This window comes from Poromitra crassiceps (assembly GCF_964638095.1).
Source record: "Poromitra crassiceps genome assembly, chromosome: 11".
NCBI lineage: Eukaryota > Metazoa > Chordata > Actinopteri > Beryciformes > Melamphaidae > Poromitra > Poromitra crassiceps.
In genome coordinates, this window is record NC_139643.1 from 46,623,003 (window position 1) to 46,646,391 (window position 23,389).

Consider the following 23,389-nt stretch of genomic DNA (forward strand, 5'->3'; position numbering starts at 1 on the left):
TTTTAGTGTGTTTTCCAAATCTGTTACACCAGAGAGTTAATGGATAGCATTGATAGACTCGATATATTCACGGGACTAATGATTTGTGCAGTAATGAAAACAGTTTGTGGGTCTTCTTTTGAATCTACGTGTAGACTTTGAGTATTAGTGTTTACTTTTCCTGAAACAACCAATTTTCATATAACATAGATCAGTCTGACACTACTATATAATGTATAACCCTAGTGCAGTGCCCGTTCGCCCCGCTGCTGCACAGAGCACTGTTTGCTTGTTTATTCAAAGATGATATTCATATTGAGCGTGTCCAAATTACACCAAATTCGACAGTCCCAGAAACACTTGCCAAGTGTGAAGTCAATCGGACTAACAGTTCTCGAGATATGCGATAAACACACACACAGAGATTCCTGCTTTTATAGTTACAGTAGATTAAATTATATCAGAGTTAGTATAGTATATCATTTTAAAACATGGGCAACTTCTGCTAAATAGAAAGTGATTAAATTTCGGTTTCTTTAGCCCCTAATGGGGAGCTGTTACTTAATGAGAGTGAGATTTATATGAAATTATGAGCCCATAACAGATGTGCCATCTCAGTCAAGGCCTGTTCTCTTTTATCAGTCCCTACAGCAGTGGTTCACAAAGTGGGGTCCGGGGACCCCCAGGGGTCCTTGAAGGGGTTCCAGAACTTCCAGGGGGGTCCCCAACCAAAAAGCGTGAATCATTTATCTATAATTCTATCCATAAGTAACGCAATAACAATATATGACTATTTTGGTCATGGGTTTCACACACTTTCTGTAATAAAACATCTAAATGCAAAATGGGGGACCCCCCGGGTCAAAATCTTATCAAATGGGGGTCCGTGGTCTAATCTGTGTCAGTTTAGGAGTCCTTGACGTGAAAAAGTTCTGGAACTACAGTACAGATCTACAGCATTTTGACAGTCAAATCTGTTTACGCACGTCCACAGCACATGCTAATGTAAAAGGCTATACTGCAAAGCCAACGACTGTGGGTCTTCTGTTGTGTGGTAGAAGCAGCTGAAAGGACTTGAAGCTCAGAAGTGAAAGTGTGAGAGCAGAAACATGACAGTAGAGCTGTTATACTGTCAAAACGGAAGTTAATAATCTAATGTCTCATCTGTTCCACGACAAATTGTCTCCTGTCAAAAAAAAAGATGTCTCCATAACTAAATTTGAAGCCCTCCAGGATGAGGCCTTTTTGCCAAACACTTCTCGACTAAAGTAGATTTGATCCAACCCATAAGTGGAATACAGAAACACTTACGTGGCAGAAATTTCAGATGCGTGGAACATTTGTCGAATTAGTATGTTTTTTCTACGGCGTTCTTCGGTGCGCTTTTTTATATGCTGGAGGGGAGACCTGCCATTATGCTATCTTGTTACTAAATGCCTAAGTGGCTTCTCTAGCTATATTCCATTTGACCGGACTTGTTATAAAATTCCACAGCACACTGTTTGAATTAAGAGGCAACAACCAGTCGAGATAAAGTTACCCGTAATGATATTCCCTGACTGGCTTGAGTTTGGGGCGCTTAAATCAGGCAAGACCATTCCTCACTTCAGGGTTTTGATAAGGAAACTTTTCCAAGTGTTAAATCTTCTGCACAATAGCTTCAAAACTATCACATTTGCCATACTGACTACTGTCATTTCCAAATCAGTTTTTCTTTGCCTGGAAGGTGTTTTAGTCAAGTGTTGAATCTATGGCCTGCAAAAAGTTGCACATCTGAGATGTGTTTGTTGTTGTTGTTGTGGTTTGATCAAGTTTGATCCGATTTTTCTCCCCAACGGCACCAATACATGTGCAATTACCAGCTGCTTCTTGTCACCTGACAGCGAGGAGGGCGTAGCATGTGGGAGGATCACGCTATCCTCCCCAGTTCCCTTGCTACTGAACAGGCGCCCCGACCGACCAGAGAAGGCGCTGGTGCAGCGACCAGGACTCATAACCCCACCGGCTTCCCACCCGCAGACACGGCCAATTTTGTCCCACGGTCCCGCATATTATAATACGATTGATACTGTTCGATGTTTTATTACATAAAGTGTATAAAACCCATGACCAAAATAGTCATTGTGTTACTTATGAAAGGAATTATAGCGAAAATAAATTACTCCCTTTTTGGCTGGGAACCCCCCCCCCCCCCCCAAGGACCCCTGGGGACCCCCATTTGAGAACCACTGCCACTCCACTACCCAGACGCCCAGATTTTGCTTGTTGTTATTTTGTTTTGTTTTTGTTTGTTCATCCCCAGCTCTCCTCCACCCCACTCCATTTTTGTTCAAAACCCAAATGAAGACATAATGTTCAAGAAGCTCTATCCACACTTAATGTATCTTAACCCTTTAATGGAAAAAGAACACCGATAGTCTACTGCTGCAGGCTTCTTCACAGGCCTGCCTCAGTGTGTGTGTAGTGTAGGACAGCAACAAACCGCTCTCTTCCCGGCAGCTACACTCACCCCCATTGATATATGTGACTGAGAGACCTGAGGCATGTGCAGCTTGTGTAACCATAAGCAGCCGTTGAGAGACAGTGAAGCGCTGTGTGCTGCCTTCAGGGACCGTTGCTCAGTGTTGTGTCTGGGCTTCACGCTGGCTGTGGGAGCGTTACAGGCAGAATACGAGCCTCCCGTTGCTCCGCTGGTGCCCCCTCAGCATTCAGGGATGTGCTGCCTCACGCGAGGCTCCTCCCCCTCCACCGTAACCCGGCAACGGGCCTTCACAACAGGAAACAAGAGCAGGGGATTCCGTCACAGCGGCCGAGAAAAAAGGAGAACATTGATGGGAGACAGGAAGTCTGACTGTAAAGACAGAGGAGGGGAGGAGGGGGGGGAGGATACTGCCAGGCTGAGTATCCCCCAAACATACCCTAACTACCCCAAGGCAAAATAACAAGATAACACGTGTTTTAAAGGTGTCAAAAGTCAGATTTTGCCCCAAAGACCAAAGTGTATCTGCAGGGGTTGATAGGATCAATTCCAATGATGATTAGTTGGCCAGGTGCTGAGAAATCTGGCTTGTAAAACGTTGCATTCTCAAATGACAAAGCACTATTATTATTGTTTTGTATTATGGTTCATGTTTTGCATGGTGATATATTCCACTTGACGTTTCAGTTGGATCTCTGTGCTAATTAGTTGGCTACCTCATGTGACTTTATTATTAATGTCAATTCCAGGCCACCCGTAAGCTGTGCCAGAGAGCTGTCGGTGTTATTGTGGTTCCTACTGGTTGCCTGTACATAGTGTTCTGTTACATCATCACATGGCCATATTGGTAGGACAGGTGATTTTAATCAATTAATTAACAAGTGATTACAATCAAAAACAGCCCATGAGCTGTGTGTATTGTAAAGCACCATATTGGTAGGAAATGCACGTGCTATCATGGGAATCTATCTATCTATCTATCTATCTATCTATCTATCTATCTTATCTATCTATCTATATCAAGTAAGGGCTCTGTCTGTCCCACTGATGATGTCATCAGTTATGTCATAAATTGTGACATCATCAGTGATGTCAGAGCCATTGTGACATCACACACACACACAAGAGACAGACACACACACACACACACACACACACACACAAAGTCCCAGTGATGATGTCATCAGTGATGTCCGAGGCATTGTGACATCATCAGTGATATCAGAGGCATTGTGAGCTCAGTGATCTCATAAGAGGTTGTGATGTCATCAGTGATGTCATAAAAGCGGATGTGACATCATCAGTGATATCATAAGAGTCCCACTGATGATGTCATCAGTGATGTCATAAGAACAAAATCAAATCCCAGGGGCAGACACTGAAAGAAGTGGGAGTCTGGCTTCAGACCCCCGTCTTCAGCCATGGACAGCTGTATGTTGCCAGCTCCAGGACAGGTGATCCAGCATCCCTGAAGTATGCCATCAAGGAGCAGCCAGTGCTGCGTATGCGAGCTGCAGGGCGGGCGAGGCCGCGCAGCGGGCGAGCCTAGGAATCGAGCGTGCGTAGCGCACGTCAGAGATGCCTAGTACTATAAATAGAGGTCGATAAAACTCACAGGTTACGTTATGCTCCTTTAAGCCAGTTTGTGACAGTCTGAACTTTAATTGTGATGGCTATTTATAAAGCTTTGATGACGCAACGTGAAGAAACACATTATAAAACAGCGGTGAGTGCGCATATGGAGACAGTCTTCTCTGTATGATGTGAGCAGGCTCACAAACACAAAGAAGTACAGTATCTTTTCTATTTTTTCCCCCCAGTTTCCTTCAAATTCATTTTTCCAAAACAAACAGGTGATTCAGCAGAGTGGGAAAGCCAACATTGGGATGGGTTCTTTCTCTGTTTTTTGAAGAACCTGCAAACACGGTCCAATGTTCCATCGTGTTTTTGTTCAGACAAATAAAACCAGGCACTGGATTTTTGGGGGTGAGAAGTGTGGAAAGAAAAGCGAGCCGAGGTCTTTTCCACCTTGCTGTGGCCAAACCACGTCATAGCAGGCAGGCTACTCACACAGCTTGGCAGCAGCCCGGATGCTGTGTGACGGACAAGAAGGCTTTTATGACAGGGAAGCCCCTCCCCCAACCCCCGGAGAGCCCCTCCCCCAACCCCCGGCCTCGCTGGTGATGCACCAGGCAACATTGTGAGCAACATACACGCACCAGCGCTCCTAGCAACAAGCAACAAAGTGAGACACAGGATCAAAAATGTATTCACGTGTTTCCCAGAAACAAGTTGACCCGACACTTTATGATTGATTCTGCAAAAATGATGATCAATTCTTGCCCATTCATGAGTGCAGGAAAGAAATACCGCAAAAGTTCTTGTTATGTTCTTATGTTATTATGCTCCATTGTTCTGTCATGAATGCTCGTGCTATCAGATGTAAGGGCAAGAAGAGACTCGTGGGGTTTCCATAGAACCTATTTTCATTCAGACATCTTGACATGAGAGGTCAAGGGACCCCTTTGGAAATAGTTTTTCCATGGCCAATAAATAGTTTTTCCATGGCCAAGATTTGGAGCGTTATTTACTTAGCATGACATGGTTGGTACCAATGGACGCCTTAGGTCACCTATAGTTTCATGTGACCTATATACCATATACACCTCCCGAACCATCACCCGTGCCTGTAAGATCATTAAGGACCCCTCCCACCCAGCCCACCCCCTGTTCCAGCCCCTCCCCTCAAAAAGACGATACAGATCAATTCCCACCAAAACTACCCGCTTCAAAAACAGTTTCTTTCCCACAGCCATACGGACTCTGAACTCCCTCAGCACCCCTCTCCCTCTCCCCCCTCCCCCCTCACCCTAACTTTACGTCTGTTGGTCTTGTATCCTGTATTTATGTATTTATTGTTGGAAGTGGGAAAGGTGTAACTGGTTAATTGTCTAAATGTATCAATGTCCTGTTTCCATGTTTTGCCAGAGCTATATCATCATGTACTGAAACTAAATACCACCAACCTGGTTGCGTGGCAATAAAAGTATCTGTATCTGTATCTGATAGGCAGATGCTTCACTCTGGATTGAACACTGAGCTCGCTGCAGCCATTTGATTGAAATCTGGAGATGAACAGAAGTTACCAATCGGGAGCACAGCAGGAGAAAGGGTTAAAAATAGGGAGACTCCCTTGGGAATGAAAGTTTGAAGGCCAGACACCTTCACACCTTTAAGGAATGATCTTACCCAGGCCCGTAGCTACCCTTGAGGACACCGAGGTCATGACCTCGGTATTTTCAACAACAAAAAATAAAAAAAATAGCCCCGGCCCCAGATCGAGTTTTAAAGCCCTCATAAATAACAAGATATATGACATTGATCAGAAATGCAACAATTTGCTTCCTCTCTGTGTGCTATAGACAGAGGTTCTCAAATGTTTTTCAGCCAAGGACCCCTTACAAGATAGAAAATATACCGGGGACCCCCTCATTCTGATTTGTGATTTTGGGCTAAGCTTAATTGTTTCCACGGTACCGTGCTTGACTTTTAATTTGATAGGTTTGTTATTAGAATGTAATCCATGAACCATTTTAGATTTAAAGCATAAACTATTTTCGTTGAACTATGAAGATTTTGCAAAAAAAAAATTTTTTTTTTTTTTTATTACATTACATTTATATTACGTCATTTAGCAGACGCTTTTGTTTTGCGACTTACAATATCACAATTTGTCAACAGTACAGAAAACCACTATGCAACACAATCAATGACAGCCAAGATATTTCGATAGACTAGCACCATGTAGGAAGTAGTTTGAGAAGGAATAAGTAACATGTAGCATTTTTTTTATATATTAAAAAAAAAAACTTTTTTTTTTTTTTTTTTTTTTTTACCTGAAAACTTTTCACGGACCCCCTGGCAAAGTGCCACGGACCCCCATTTGAGAACCACTGAAGGAAGAGACATAACTCACCACAATGTTCAAATTTTGCATTGGGGCTATATTGGGGCTAGACTTTGGGGACAGTTCTATTGAAGTGAATGGGTAAGTCTGGGTAAACTCCCCTGTAAGTGATGTTTGTGTAGATGGGCCATTGTATTTAATTGAGCAGTATTCTGCCATGTGACCTGAATGCAGAATATAAATTATATTATATGGGGAGACATTTATTTTTTGTATCATTTTAAAGCAACAGCACAATAAAGAGGATATTAATCTAACATGATGTCTATAGTTCTTTATAGATCTAGCCTCTTAATTTTGCTCTCAAAGTGCACCAGATTGAAGCATTTTACTTTAAAATGGACAACATTTTCTAACCGAGGGGGCACTGCCCCCCCTGGGCCCCCCACGCCGCGCAAAAATGACCTCGGTATTTCTCAAACCCTGGCTAGGGGCCTGATCTTACCCTGAACATGAAAGTGTTCCTTACATATTTGATTGAGGTGCATTTACTCTAAAGACAGTTTGAACCTACAATAGTTTGAAATGTGACATGATTTATTTTTTTGAATTTTCAACTGGATAAACAATCTTAAATGTCTTATTTTAAAGGGAGCGATACACCCAGGCAATTGAGATGGGCAACACTCGCACCAACAAGCAATCCACGTGGGTCTGTACAGATATTCGTGAGGGACTGTTGCCCATCAGTTAGTCTCGCTGGCCAGCCTCCTCTCCCTTCCGTCCGAGGAGTCTGGCGCCGCAGGTCTCCATAGTGGGATTGCGATGGGCGGCGCTTAGCGGCAGTGCCCTTGGAAAATAGTTTCCAACAATCCAATTTGCCGTTTTCAGCGTGTAGCAACGAGCTAGCTAGGTTTCTGCCGTTAGCTTGCTAGCTAGTTAGCGTTGTTAGGGCACTATTTACAGCGACACACAGGGAGGAGGGAGCGGAAGCCGCTCTGATTGACATGGTCGGAGCCAATGACAGAGTTTGTAATAAGCCGGGGGAGCGGACATCCGGCTGCCACCGAAACAGTCGCTCCAATGGGAGAGCAGAGTAGAGCAGGGGAGGGTTTATCCCAGTTATGGAGACCTGCGGCGCCAGACTCCTCGGACGGAAGGGAGAGGAGGCTGGCCAGCGAGACTACCCATCAGTTGCCCAAAAGTTGCCCTCTGTATCACTGTAAGCGTCAGTCTTCATATTGAATCACATGAGTATATTGTGTGTCAGTGAAAAGCAGCGTCTTTGATGTCACAGAGAGACTCCGGTCTACATTGTCAACACGGGACTTTGGCGTTGTTTCTCATTATCATCATGTGCTCCTCTCGTATAGCTGCGCCTCCGGAACCATCCGGTCTGTAAGCGGCCTGTTGCCAAGGTGTCCACTAACCAGCAACAGGCCCGGGTGGAAAAACTACGAGCCCCAACGCCGCCTCCTGACGTAGACGGGTCCGCGCGTCAATCAGCAACAGCGCAGCTATTTATTAACTGCAGACGGAGGGGGGGGGAGTGTTTACTGGAGCACATGTTTCAGTTCGACATAGCTTGGGAGCAGTGATCCCCCCCCCCCCCCACACACACACACACACACACACACACACACACACACACACCCACACACACACACACACCCACACACACACACACCTCCCTATACTCCACCCGCTTTGCCTGCATTAGGCCCCTAGCCTCTGGGTGAGAGATTTCCATGAGGTCAAAGCAACGAGTGGGGTTCTTTAAATATAGCGGGGAGCCGCCACGCCACGCCACGTCAACCATGATGAAACACACAGCTAGGATTTCACAAGTGGCGTCACTCCCTGGGTTCCTCCTCTGCTGTATTGCAATGAGATCCCAATGGGTGAGGAGGAAATGTTGCTTTGGATGATGTGGGGTATGCATGCCATGCTGCTTGTTGCTCAATGCAGACAAATGTGGGTTAAGAGTGAATTTCTAAAGCAGCTTCTCTGGAGCCCGCATGGTGCTGAAAAGTCACAGAAACACAAAGAGAAGAGAAATGACCTACTACAGAGAGAAGATAATCATGCGGTTGGACACAGGGTTGAGGGGGGAAATCGATAGAGCATAGTATCGCGATATTTTGAAGCGACAAATGTTATCGCTACATGGACACCAAGTATCGATCTTTTAAGGGCCAGCTGATAACATGGCATAGTGCTGTAGTGTAGCTTCACTGCCCAGGACCAGCTGATAACATGACATAGTGCTGTAGTGTAGCTTCACTGCCCAGGACCAGCTGATAACATGACATAGTGCTGTAGTGTAGCTTCACTGCCCAGGACCAGCTGATAACATGTCATAGTGCTGTAGTGTAGCTTCACTGCCCAGGACCAGCTGATAACATGACATAGTGCTGTAGTGTAGCTTCCCACCTCCAGGGAAGGGCACGCTCTCAGGGTGCCATCATGTGACTATTGTCATCACAGAAACCACAGGCCGGCTGCCAGCTGCTGAAATGTCCAGACCTGCCAAAGATAGCAACAAGCCTGCCTGGGACTGAAGCTGAATAAGTACACACCAACCACAGAGTGGCATATGGAAAAGTCTCTGAAGATTCTCAGTTCACCGTGTCAAATGACTGGGTATAGGACTTAACTTTTATATAGTCCTTCTATGCAAGTATGGATAATTATGTGTTGTGCACCCCGCAGACGTGCAGTCTGTCAAAAGGAAGTGGAAAAGTGATTATTTGCCTTTGCAATGAGTTCAAAAACCCACGGGACGTCCCATACAAGATGTGAAGGAAGTTCTCCTTTCATATGTTTCAGGAAGCAGCCAGCAGCACCCATATTGAGCTGTATGTTCTGACACGTTTCAGGGCACCATGCAGCTCACCTGTCGCTGGGTCTGCTGCTGCAACATGAGAGCGCGTTTAGCTGAGCAGCCATCTGTGGTAAGCAGTTGATGAATGTCTCCATCAGGGTGAAAATGGCAACAGTTTAGTGTAAAATGCTGCCGCTGATTAGTCCGCTCGTATATCTTGATTTAGGAGATTCCATGTGCGGCATCTTCCAGCAGCACAGCACACTCATCATGCAGCAGAGCGCTCCTCGGTCTGTGGACGTGATGCCAGAGGGAGCGCAGAGCAGAGCAGACAGATAGAGTGGCTGGAAACAGCAGATTATGCACTTGAGTTGTGGCTCAAAGGAGGCGCAGGGGGTTTGAGTTACAGGCCTTTGTTGTAACACTTCTCTATCAAAGTGTGTGGTGTCCGTTTAATTTCAACAAGTTGTTCTGCTGTGTATCACATTTGATTTGCTTGATTTCGAACATGCACAAAAAGAAGAAACAGGCAAGAAAGAAATACAAACAAGAATGGTCAATTCAATTAACAGCAAACCTATACAGCAAATTCTCAATCAACATAAATAAATATTTCATGTCCGAAAAAGAGTAAGTGAATACTTATGTCCTACCCATTAGATCTGTATGCTTAAAGGAACACTCCGCCCATTTTCAACCAGCTTTTTATCATTAGAACATCAGTAGTATATCAGAAAACTGTAAACTGTTTTGAAGTCTGTCATTTAATTTGACAGTTATTGAGTGTTAAAGTGTGGACCAGTGATGTCCACACTAGTTAATGAGTTATTAATTTGAGTTAGTGTGGACCAGTACACTTAGTGTGGACCAGTACACTGGTCCACACTTTAACACTCAATAACTGTCAAATTAAATGACAGACTTCAAAACCGTTTACAGTTTTCTGATATACTACTGATGTTCTAATGATACAAAGCTGGTTGAAAATGGGCGGAGTGTTCCTTTAATATTCATATAATATTATAATGTAATCACATAAATATTAACCTACTACTACTACAATATTATTATTATAATGTGTATACATACGCTACACATTATCACTACACATTGTAGTATTATTTCCCATAATACTACAACATATAACCCATTTACAATAATAGGCTACAATATATTATAATTACATCATATAGGCTATACAGTATATAGCCTATATTGGGATATATAAATAATAGTCTAGCCTAACAACTGTCTATAGTCAGGACAGGACAGGAGGCTGTCACGATCCAGCTTGAAACTCTGTGACAGCAGCTGGCAGCTCTAAGTTGCATGCAGCGTAGCTATGGGATGTTTTTCCAAACACTAGTGAAGCCTGCCTTTGATTCTCCAGTGGCGTGGCGAGGCTTTGCTACACTCATCTCGGAGCCTTCAGGCTCCACAGCCAGCCTCGCTAATTGGTCTCTTTTGCCGCTGGAGAGCCCAGTGTGAGAGAGAGAGAGAGGATCTCCATTTATTAGGCCCATCTGGTGGTCGGATGGAGATGCGTCAGTGCTCGGGGGGCGGCGCGCCGTGCGCAGAGGTGATCCCCGGGTTTAAAAGCGCAGAAGCCTGTGTGTGCGCCGCCCGGCCGGAGCGGAGCAGTGCGTCAGAGACCTGGAGCAGCCAGGATCCCCTTCTCCACCAAATCACTCATTTCAGCGCACGGACAGAAATGGGCATCTGAAAAAAGCATACGTGTGCATCTCAGTCATCATCTTTAGTCCACACGTTTTGATGTTTTCATCGCGCGTATAGGCTTTCCCCATTTTGATGCCATTTTTCCTCACTATTTGAAATAGAAACGGCTGTTTTTAATGCGCGTTTTTTATGATTATACTTTATTTTGTATTCTCGTCGTTCGCCTGCGCTTCTACAGTGAGAGGGGATCTTAAGCAACAGCTGGGGAATATATAAACTCCGATATATGGATAAAGGACTTTGCCCATCTGCTGCTGTACTCAAAGTTTGATTTCAGACGTTGGTCTCGGCTGTAAGAAGAAGATGAAATCTGCTGAAGAGGGTGAGTTTGACTTCATTCATTGTTGTACTTTAACCATCGTAGTTCATTCTCTCTCTCATAACGGTCCACATTTGCGTGGCGCACTTAAGAGCCAGTTAACAGGATTAGAAAACTTCTCATTAGTGTTTAGTCACTTCGCACACGGATGGGATACATCGAACTGTGATGTTACATTGAATTAGCCTCTGACTCTGAGCTACACTTTCCGTGCTTTTGAAAGCCTGTGTTCAGCCTCAGTGCATCGCAATTAGGAACGTCAGCTGATGTGAAAGTATATCAGTCCGTTGTTGTTATTAAAGCAGCGGTAGTGTAGCTGTGTGTGCGTGTGTGTGTGTGTGTGTGTGTGTGTGTGTGCTGCCGCTGCCCCTCCCTGCTGATTTTGGGCAAGGGGTGGGCGTGGTCCTGCTGTTAGTGTGTCATGAGTCTAAAACGGTTCTTAAAATAGACAGGTTTTTTGAATCGATGTTAATGATTCACTGGCATTGTGGCTAATTGGGTATTTTTGAATGATTCACAGACCAATATTGAGCCCCAGTCATTTCATGGAGTGCGCCCCTTTACCTGTTTAGTGTGGCAGCAGCAGCCTCCAGCGAACCCACATCAGCAGCCTGCTCAATCTAATTATAGAAAGCAGACATTTCAGTGCTACTGTGTCACACACACCGCAAAGTTAAAAAGTAAGCTTGATTTTTCTTTTATTACAAGGAGTCATTTGGTGCGTGCTGCACTGATGTCATAGTCTTTATATGGTCGGGGCCCCTAATTCTCTTTAATTGAGAGCAGACAGCAGGAGCTGCGGTGGTGACTGTGTGTGCCGTGCGACTGCTGCCTCTGTCTGCCTGGAGCAGCAGCAGCAGCCCCTCATCAATATCAGTGCTGCTTCACTAGTGTGGTCAGATTAGCTCAGGGCCGTCCCGTGCACCCTGACGACGACCACAAGTCCCGTTCCCATGGTCCTCCTCCTCCTCCTCGGCTGCTCCTGGCTGTGACCTCAGCCTCCTTCGCCACACATCTTGTGGGCGAGACACAGAGTTTCACATGGCCTGAGTCAGACCCAGCGGGGGTGCTGTTGGCACCGGGCCCATGAAGGTCTCCAGTCGGGGCCACAGCGCCTGTGCCCGCGCACCTTTACAACAAGCAAATCAACTAATCGTGTCCCCGTCTCCGCCTGTGTTTATTTTTGAAGGCTGTTGGAAAACGAAACTGGCCAACAAAAGCATCAATGTGTGTTTTCATAGTGTTGCGCTTTATGGGCTGCAGCAAGCATGTACATTATGTGGCATAAATCTGGCACGGGGGAATGGAAAGAACACCTGGTCTCTCCGATCTGGCCTTTGGGTTATTTTTAGAACGTGTTTTTAAAATTAAAGTTATTTTTGGCTTTTTATTTGTGTCCGTCACCTAACGTCCTTTGTACGAGTTGTACCATTCGGAGATGGTATATGGCCTCTGTGTGGCCGACAGTGTGAGTTTGCTGTGTTTGAAAGAGAAAACTTTGCATGACTTCAGTGCCTCAGTGAGTAGCCGAGGCCAGATCCAGTAGGCAGTGGGCACGCTGTTCTGTTGCCATTATAGGCAACACGTCTGCTGCAGCTCTCACAAGACTCCACTTGGCAGCTATACAGTGTGCCGCTCTATAAGGGAGCCAGTCAATGTGTGTTTGATTATCATGCTAACAAACTCAATCCGTTTGCCTTCCAGATGCGTACGGCTACACCCCGAATGTCAGTCTGTCCCTCCCACTGGGCAACCCTTGTCTTCCATCCCAGTACCACCACAGCCTCCATTCCGGCCCCATTATATCCGTCTCTGTCAGCCAGCCGCACAGCTACGACGCCCGGGACGACATGAGGACGAGCGGTTACTACTCGTCGCCGGGGGGCGTCCGCCCCAACGGAGCCCCGGCCCTGGAGAGCCCGCGCATCGAGATCACGGCCTACGGGCAGTTTCCCGAGGAGGACGAGGTGGAGGAGAGCAGCCTCCCCGTCGCCAAGCGCGTCAACTCCATCGTGACGCTGACCCTCCCCAGCGCCGACGGCTACCGCGACCCCAGCTGCCTGAGTCCGGCCAGCAGCGTCTCGTCCCGCAGCTGCCACTCCGACGCCTCCTCCTACGAGTCGGGCTTCTCCTACAACTACGACAACTCCTCGCCCCAGAACTCGCCCTGGCAGTCGCCCTGCGTGTCCCCCAAGGGCTCCACCCTGACCCTGCCTGGGGGCGAGGCCAGCTGCGCCCAGGGGGGCGGCTCCCCGCGACACTCGCCCTCCACCTCCCCGCGCGCCAGCGTGACCGACGACACCTGGATCGGCCAGCAGCAGCACGGCTCCAGGTCCAACTCGCCGTGCGGCGCCAAGAGGAAATACAGTTTCAACGGCAGGGCCGCGTCCCACAAGCACTTCCCGTACTCGCCCAACCACTCCCCCGGGCTGTCCCCGCACACCCTGTCCCCGCACACCTCGCCCCGCCTGAGCGTCACGGAGGAGTCCTGGCTGCCCAACACCAACCAGTACACCAACTCGGCGATCCTGGCCGCCATCAACGCCTTGACCACAGACGGAGTGGCCGAACTGGGGGAGGGCATCCCCCTGAAGGCCCGTAAAACCAGCCTGGAGCACAGCCTGAAGGTGGAGCCGGGAGGCGGCGACGAGCTGGGTCCAGGGGAGCTGGATCAGGACGGGCACCCCTCCATCCGGCTGCCCTTGAAGAAGGAGGGCTACTGTGGCGGGTTCCTGGATGTGCCACAGCACCCGTACTCCTGGTCCAAGCCAAAGCAATATGTCAGGTAAGCAGGGATCGTTTCAATTCAGGCCTGAAAATCTGACCATAACAAGACACAAAACGGACAAGTCTCTGATCTGACCCAAGCGCATCTGGTTGGGCATAAATGTGTAGCTCTTCTTTTAATTCTTCCTCTATATACAGTTCATTTACATAATGCACACATACTGTATATACAATTATGGGAATTAAGTTGAAGCATCTTCCTAATTTCCTGGTTAATTTCTTGTTCATTTCAAACAAACATCTGACGAGCTCTGGCATAATATCTCAGTGTTTTCACATTCTGCACATTCCCTCTTGATAAGCGCCTCTAAAATAAGCCCTCCTCCTCCCTCCTCCTCCTCGTTAAGTTGACATGTCGGATGTGTCTCCCCCCTCTCTCTCTCTCTCTCTCTCTCTCTCTCTCTCTCTCTGTCTCCCCCCTCTGCAGTCCGTCCCTGCCGGCTCTTGACTGGCAGCTGCCATCCAGCTCGGGGCCGTACACGCTGCAGATCGACGTGCAGCCCAAGTCGCACCACCGCGCCCACTACGAGACGGAGGGGAGCCGGGGAGCGGTCAAGGCGCTCGCCGGAGGACACCCAGTAGTGCAGGTCTGCTACTAAAAGTCTGCTCGGTTTCCTGTGATGATGATTAGACCAACACACGTTGCAGCCATTACGACCACTCGCTCACCGTCTGGTAATGCCGTTACCGCCATCACCTCTCGCCTGAGTCGCCTCACCGCGTTCCTCTCCCTCCTGCTTTTTACCCCATGTGCTAAAACAGATTTGGGGGTGGGCGGTGTGCGTTTCATGACCTGGCTATTAACGTGATCCAAGGATGTCACTTTTCTGAATGGAATACCATAGGTATGCTATTAGACAGACTGGCTCGCACGTCAGTTCCTGCCCAGACAAAGAGTGACTCAAGCGTTTCCATTGCGTCTGCTAGACGTTACCGAGTGATGTAGTGTGGTCAGTGAGCGCTTAGTCATGAGCTTCAACCACAGTAGCTCTGGTGGTCGCGTCGACAGGAGAAAAAGTCGGACAGATATGTTTTGGTTAGAAGCACGACTGGTCCCCCCCCCCCGACCATTAGCCCACAGCGCTGACCTCAGTCTCTGAATAAATAAAGTCTCTGTGAGGAGGCAGAGAAAGTCAGCTGTCAAGTTGAATCAATATCTTTCCACGTAGACTAATACATTGCAATACAAATACACATTCACCAGACACTAATCACAGTGAGGGGCAAGGTTACATTTATCGTTCATGTTTCGTTAAAGTTGCTTGGTAGAATTATTAGCTTTTCCTCATCGGAAACGAGCATTGAGGCGCGCTATTAGCAGTTAGCAGCTACTCAATCCTACTGGTTTGAATAGGGAATGCTAACATTGCTAACTCCCCCTTTTAAATTAAGGAGACTAGTTCCAATGTAGTAACTTTTCCCCCCACAATGTGTCTGGTGAAGAAAACAATAATTCTGGACAGAAGTGTGTCCACTCCAAGGAGCAACCGCCGCCGCTGAAAAATTAAGCCAATGCAAAAGTGCCGTAAACTGGCATTCTTTCTAATGGCCAACAGGGGGCAACTCCACTGGCTGCAAAAAGATTGTATAGAAGTCAATGGGAAAATGACCCTACTGTATGGGTATTATTATCAAGTCTTCTTCAAAACAACAGGATGTTACTTTAGCAAATGATGGTCCAATTTAGAGTAAAATAATACGATAATGCTTTGGGGGCTTGATTGACAGGTCGCCCGTCCAGTGATCGCTCAGCTCGGCGATCGTGGACCAATAGCAGGCGCCGCTGCGGCTCTGTGCCAAACCCCTGGTCTCACGCTACTGTAGCTGCTTCTGGCTGCAAAAAAAAAGCCAAGATGGCGACAGTCCTCAAACCAATGGGTGACATCACAGTGCTAATATCCATCTTTTTCTATGGATGAAACACGTTGAACAATCCACTGTGTCCCAACATGGACTCCAGTCCACATCTGCGCGGCGAGCGTGTTTTTCTCTGTGATAAGGTGCTAACGATTTGAATGAGGGTGTCTGGGTTTGCCTCGGCTGAAATAGAGAGAGTGTGTGTTCTCTCTCTAAACCCAAACCCAGCTTGCCTGCCCCCCCCCCCCCCCCCCCACACACACACACACACACCCCCACCCACACCCCCTTTCCGCCAGCTTCCACCCCAAACGCACAGACTTGCCTTTGTTTAGGAAAGTTCCCGTGTGTACGGCTGACATCATCGCACGCCGCGTCCTGCGGAGGCGGCAGCGGCTAAAACCACACACGTTTCTGGCAGCCTCCGACGGCGATGTTTGGAGGGGAGCCTCAAAACAAGCCACGCCCCCTCCCCCCCGTCCCTGATCTCTGTGACTTCCTGATTACATGGTGCACATGGACACTGGCTGACGAGGTCTCTTCTTCGAACCCTGCCCAGACTTGACAGAGTTTATTCTGGAAGCTCTCGTTCTGTGTGGGTTACCCTTTTTTCTCTCTCTCTCTCTCTCTCTCTCTCTCTCTCTCTCTCCCTCCACGTCCAGCCGTCCAGCCCGGCTGTTTTCTGTTCTTTTTCAATGCCATCGGGCCGCTGCCCGGCCCCGACCACACCCGCCCCTTAACGCCAGCAGCAGACTCAAGTATGCCCCTCTGAAGTGCTGTGTGCAGTCCTCGCCGCAGTTATGCTCGGGGTTTCATGCAGTACTTTGGCGGGGAGGAAATACCCCCTCATCAAGTCTGTGAGGTCTTCTCCTCTTTTCCGCTCGGGACTCGGCGTTCATGTCGTGTGTCCGTTGCTGACGAATACAAGTCCAAAAAACCTGGTTTTCAACTGGCATCGTTTCTATAACATAACATTTCTGTTTTGGCATCAGTGTCTTCCCTGTTGGCCTCGTGCACCCTTGCCCTGGACCCTTGCCCTGGATCCTTGCCCTGGATCCTTGCCCTGGATGCTTGTGATCCTCAAACTAGTTTGACAAATTTAGATTTGGTAGCAAAGTGTCATGAGCCAATATCATGTGACCCAGAAAGCGTGACCGGATGCAGCCTGGTCACACTGGACTGTGTGTGTGTGTGTGTGTGTGTGTAGTGTGTGTGTGTGTGTGTGTGTGTGTGTGTGTGTGTGTGTGTGTGTGTGTGTGTGTGTAGTGTGTGTTTACCCCGCCACAGCTGGGAGGGCCTGTGATAGGAATGGGGGAGGTTGCCCCACTTGCCCTCACTCTTCTTCTACTCCTCTTTGGTGCCTTGAGCAGCCAGAGTCTCAGCATTCCTCTTGTGGGTGATAATATGAACTAGGGAGGGGTGGCTGCATTGGCAATGTCAAACCACCAGGGCGGGGGAGCAGTGGATTACATGAGATGAGATGACAGTAACCAAATTGTGCGGGGGGGGAAGGGGGGTGGGGGGGGGGGGGGGTGTTAACAAAGCATAACTGTTGTCTGTTGCAGCTACTGTCTCAATCAGTGATCTAATCAGACGACAGAGAAAACGTTGATAGGGGAAAAGGTTTTTTGTGATTAGTAGTCACTAAAATAATTTCATGCCTTGAAATAATGGTTAGTATTGGTTATTGATGCTAACCCAATAACAATTATAGTTATATGTTATATAGCGTACTGTGAGTTATGGAGGCAAAGTAACTGCGCTTGAGTATTCTAATGGATGTTACCGATCAAAATTTAAAGCAGATAATCTGTAATCTGTAACTACAGTAATTACATTTTGAAAGTAATTGCCCAACCTTGCGGACAGGCTACAGTACCTCACTCCATCACACACTCCCTAAATAAACAGCATTGCTAGGCAGCAACCCATTTCCTTACACAAATATACAGGGCTGCAGGCTCTTAACCCTCAGAGGGATCCTCCTCCAAATCACATGTTGTGCCGCAGCCCTAAGCCTCGCTCTGGCCCAGCCCTAAGCCTCACTCTGGCCCAGCTCTAACTCTCACACTGGCCCAGTTCTAAGCCTCACTCTGGCCCAGCCTTAAGCCTCACTCTGGCCCAGCTCTAAGCCTCACTCTGGCCCAGACCTAAGCCTCACTCTGGCCCAGCCCTAAGCCTCACTCTGGCCCAACCCTAAGCCTCACTCTGGCCCAGCTCTAAGCCTCACTCTGGCCCAAGCCTAAGCCTCACTCTGGCCCAGCCCTAAGCCTCACTCTGGCCCAGCTCTAAGCCTCACTCTGGCCCAGCCCTAAGCCTCACTCTGGCCCAGCCCTATGCCTCGCTATGGCCCAGGCCTAAGCCTCACTCTGGCCCAGCTCTAAGCCTCACTCTGGCCCAGCTCTAAGCCTCACTATGGCCCAGGCCTAAGCCTCACTCTGGCCCAGCCCTATGCCTCGCTATGGCCCAGGCCTAAGCCTCACTCTGGCCCAGCTCTGAGCCTCACTCTGGCCCAGCTCTAAGCCCCACTCTGGCCCAGCTCTAAGCCTCGCTCTGGCCCAGCCCTAAGCCTCACTCTAACCGCAGATACCTGTGTTCAGTTCCCGGCAGTGGTACTTCCGGCTTGGTCAGACGTTCCTACAGACACAATTGGCCATGTCTGCGGCGGGTGGGAAGCCAGTGAGGTATGAGTCCTGATCGCTGCACTAGCGCCCCCTCTGGTCGGTCGGTGCGCCTGCTCAGGGAGGTGGGGAGTGACTGGGAGGAATAGCGTGATCTTCCCACGTGCTACGTCCTGCCTGTTAAATTCCTCGCTGTCAGGTGAAAAGAAGCGGCTGGCGACTGCACATGTATCGGTGGGAGCATGTGCTAGTCTATGGCTCTCCCCAGATCGGCAGAGGGGGCGGAGCAACGACCGGGAGAAAATGGGAGAAAGAAAAATCCCCCCCAAAAAACTTGATAAAAAAAAAAAAAAGTCTGCTAAGTGTATGAATGTGTGAAATCCTGCAAAACTGCCTGATTGGAAAGATTTGAGTGTTTTGTGAGGGCAGTCAATCAAGACAAAGTCCAGATGTGAAGTTTAGTGAGGGGCGTCAATCAAGACAAAGTCCAGATGTGATGTGTTTGGCTGTAAAGAAGGGTGAATTTTTGAGAATGCATAAACCTCAAATGTAGCCGCTCGGATCAAATATGAACAATGTCTTCGTTAAACATCTTGATTATAGAAGACAATTTGAATCCCTGTGCGTCATTCAGTTGTTTTGACGTCAAAATGCCAAGCATGCTCCCCTAATTTCTCACCTGTCACAGTGTATGGATAACATGCATAGCTCTCAGGCACTAGTCGGCAGTAGCCAGTGTTCTCAGGTTTCAGCCTGTGGGCTTTGGGCTCCATGCCGGCACTCTGCAGTCTGGGTGGTTGAGGTCATCCTGGCTGGAGGCCTCCTGTCAAGCAACACCTACGGAGGTCTGGGATTGCTTAAGGAGCGCCCGGTCACGGCCGCCAGCAGCTAACAGCGCGCAGCACTTCTGAACGTGCTCCAACCAAATCGTGCCTGGGATCAGTTTACTGATAACAATCAGAGCCGGGGGTCACCGGCGAGATCTCTCCTTGACCCCGATTAGCCGCAGCTTTGTGCAGCTGACATGACCTTTGCTTCCCTGAAACACTGGCTCAGTCTTGTCACGGGGCACCGCTGCCCTCACAAATCATAACGCTGTGTGCGCTGTAGGTGGTTTCTCGGTGCGCTCTGGCAGCCATTTCCCTGGAGAGCCAGCTACTGTAGGATCAACAGCCTCTCTCAGACCCGACGTGAACTTCATGGAGGAAGTGTGTGTGCGCGGGTTCTTTGCTAGTTCATTAGAAAGTTGGAGAAAGACGTGATAACAAGATCCTAAATGGGTACTTTGTTTGAAATCCCTCGCCCCCCGAGAGCACGACCCCTGAAAGACCTGCGTTGGTCTTTTACAGCGTGTGAGTGGGTGCTTCTGCTGGGCGATACATCGATATTGTGATGAGACTAGATATCGTCTTAGATTTTGGACATCGTAATATTGTGATATGGCATAATTTTTTTCCCCCCCCCTGGTTTTAAAGGCTGCATTACAGTAAAGTAAAGTTCATTTTCTGAACTGTTCTATTATTTGCCTTTACCCACTTAGTTATTATAGTCATAGTTATTATTTTATATATATACACACAATACTGATTATTATGTATCAAAATCTCATTGTGTAAATATTTAGTGAAAGCACCAGTAGTCATCCCTACAATATTGTTGCAATATTGATATTGAAGTATTTGGTCAAAAATATTGTGATATTGGATTTTGTCCAATCTGTCTTTGCATTTTATTTTGATCACAGTCTTGTATTGATAAAAGTGCTTCCGACATCTCACATGAGGCTTTGACTTACAACTGAACTGAATTTAACCCACTTCGTAGAAAAGACTGAGATATATATTGTGTATCGCCATTCGTGCAAAAAATATGGAGACATGATTTTTGGTCCATCCATAGCGCCCCCCCAGCCTAGTGGGTGGGCTCTGTTTGGCGAAGACGAGATGTCTCAATCATGACCCTCCCCTCCCCTCCCTCACCCCTCTCTCAGCTCCACGGCTACATGGAGAGCGAGCCGCTGACCCTGCAGCTGTTCATCGGCACGGCGGACGACCGGCTGCTGAGGCCGCACGCCTTCTACCAGGTCCACCGCATCACCGGCAAGACGGTGTCCACGCCCAGCCAGGAGGCGCTGCAGAGCAACACCAAGGTGCTGGAGATCCCGCTGCTGCCCGAGAACAACATGCGCGCCATGTGAGTAGTGTAGTGAACTCCTCGGCCCCTCCCTCTGTCACCACTGTGTCCCTGACACCCTGATAAACACCAGCTGCTTTCAAGATGCACATCACTGTTGTTGTGTGAACGCTTGTGTAACCATGGATCCACCATATTGGATTTGTTTCATATGAAGACTGGAGAGAGAGAGAGTACTGTACCACCACGTAGTTTCAGGGAACATCAAGTCTCTCCTGTAGTGGAATTAACACATTATTGTGGCTACTCTTATTGTGACGGCCCACTGGCAGACATACCTGTATCTACAGGTATGTCCATACATAAATATGTTTTTATGTACATAAATACAATGCTTTTCCAAAAATACACATTCACTCTGGGCAAAATAAGAAACTCTGTCAACCATTTAGTCAAGCGTTTGGGCATAATCAAAGTCTAGAATAGAATACCTTTATTGTCATTGCAACTTGTACAACAAAATTCATTGTGTGCAGTACCAAGCTACGTACAGTAGGAGGAAAAAAAAAAAAGTAACTAAGTCTAAAATAAATTTATCCTACATATACCACATGCAATGGATAAAAAGACAAGATAATAGAATAAAATAAGCATTAAGAAGGGGCAGCATTCGTATCATGTGCGTCATACTAAATGACAATAAAGGTGCGATGTTTGTAAACAATAAACAGATGTAGCAGCATACAATAAACTGACGTTTTTATGTGCCGATATATCACTGTGCATCCCTATTTGCAACTCCAACTTCGCAACTTAAATTGAAGGATGACAGCTTGCAACTCTTTCAACAAAAAAGAAGTTTGGATGGCGTCAAAAATGCATTTTCATCAAGCAAAAAACAAGACTGTCTTCTTTATTAGTTCCTGAAATGTTGACAGTTTGGAGATACTGTAAGGGGTTGTCACTCGACAGCGACAAATGTGTTTGCATGTACTTATGCTTGCACATTTGTGTGTGTGTGTGTGTGTGTGTGTGTGTGTGTGTGTGTGTGTGTGTGTGTGTGTGTGTGTGTACGTACGTACGTACGTACGTGTGTGTACATGTGTCTCCATGTGTGTGTTTGGATCGGGTTGCCCTCTGTACACTGAAGGGTGGCTTTTCCCATTTTATAAGCCTGGCAGATCAGGTTACTGGGGAAGCTCAGAGCTGCTAACAGCAACCCGGGGTCTGTCTGGGCTGCAGGCAGTAGCCGCCTGCTGGCCTCAGCACTTTTCCCTGCATTTTAATGGATGTAACACATAAGCTCCCCCTTATACAACGATTTGGTTTCTCTTTCTCAGCGAGGACACGCCTCAGAGTGGTTATAGCGCAGGCGAGGGATTTGTGTGAGATTTATTTGTTTTGACATGAGCTCCAGTGTGACGTAGAGATATATAGTTATATTATATGCTACAGAATAGAGGCATTGTTAGATTGCTCAAATACTTATTTGTGATTATTTAGATTGTCAGCGTTGCGGGACGTGTCTTAAAATAGTCATGAATCAACTTTATTTATTTATTTCTGTAGTTAGTTTTGAGCTGTAAACGCTGTTAGCCTACATGGCGTCAGGACAAATCCAATAAACTCTTAGTAAATGAAATGATAGCATGGGACCCAGTATTATAAAACATTTTGTGGGCATTGCTCCACCCCCTCTGCCGATCTGGGGAGAGCCGTAGACACGACATGCTCCCTCTGATGCATGCGCAGTCGCCGGACGTCTCTTTTCACCTGACAGCGAGGGGTTTCACCGGAAGGACGTAGCGCATGGGACGATCGCGCTATTCCTCCCCAGTTCCCCTCCCCCACGAACAGGCACCCCCCCCCCCTTCCCGGCCGACTAGAGGAGGCAGTAGTGCAGCGACCAGGAACACGTACCACACCGGCTTCCCACCGCACGGCAATTGTGCCACACGGCACAATTGTGGCTGTAGGAACGTCTGACCAAGCCGGACGTACCGCTGCCGGGAATTGAACCCGGGTCTCCGCGGTGGTAGGAGAGAGTTTTCTTTTTTACCTGATCTACACACTAACCCAGACGCCCTGTATTTTTTTTCTTTCTGCGCTTTCTCGTCAGGCACTGAGCGGACACCTCAGTGAGTGTGGTTTTGTACTCAGTGCTCGGAGTGCAGGCTTGTCTGCGTCATCTGCGTGGGCCGGAGAACTGAACAGCTGGGGTCCTTATAGCATCAACACCTGATTGCTTCGCCAGGGAAGCAGACCCTGGTGTCTGGCAAAGAATGTTAGGGAGTGTTCAAATGCGTGTAAAAGTTGACATTAACTAGCCTTTGAGGAATGCGGCATCGAGTAGCGCTGCGATGGAAAAGCCTGGAACAGGACTAGGGCCATTTAAGTGCGAGGAGAGTTAGATGGAGACAGAAGGGTGGGGGGGACTTTTATTAAGTGTCTGATGAAGATTTTCAAACTGTAAAAAAAAATAATTAACAGCCAATAGGGTTTCTTGGCTGAGAAGCTTGTGGAGGCGGGCCGATATTTTGGGACCTTCTCTTGTGGATAGTTATAAAAAGCTATTCACAAAACAATTAATGCTCACACAGAGTTTGGCATTGGCCCCACAGTCAGTGGTTGTACTTGGGTGTGAAAGCTCTGCTGGGGGTACTGGTGTTAATCTTCTGTTGAAATGACTGCAGGCTCCATCATTGAGGAGGACTGTGTTGAGGAAGTCCCGGGTGAAGTCCCTTCT

The 23,389-nt window shown here is 47.7% G+C and overlaps 1 protein-coding gene across 1 annotated transcript in view; it reads left to right on the forward strand.

Annotated features, from left to right (window-relative positions):
* Nucleotides 1-11,229: 11,229 nt before the first annotated feature.
* nfatc1 (nuclear factor of activated T cells 1) overlaps nt 11,230-23,389 on the forward strand; it is a gene marked incomplete at its 5' end in the record, with an annotated part of 50,680 nt that continues 38,520 nt past the window's right edge. Inside the window, 4 exons of the mRNA XM_083645690.1 lie at nt 11,230-11,248; nt 12,950-14,030; nt 14,460-14,619; nt 20,501-20,703. Coding sequence (XP_083501816.1) covers nt 11,230-11,248; nt 12,950-14,030; nt 14,460-14,619; nt 20,501-20,703 — 1,463 coding nt within the window. The remainder of the gene's footprint in view (nt 11,249-12,949; nt 14,031-14,459; nt 14,620-20,500; nt 20,704-23,389) is intronic.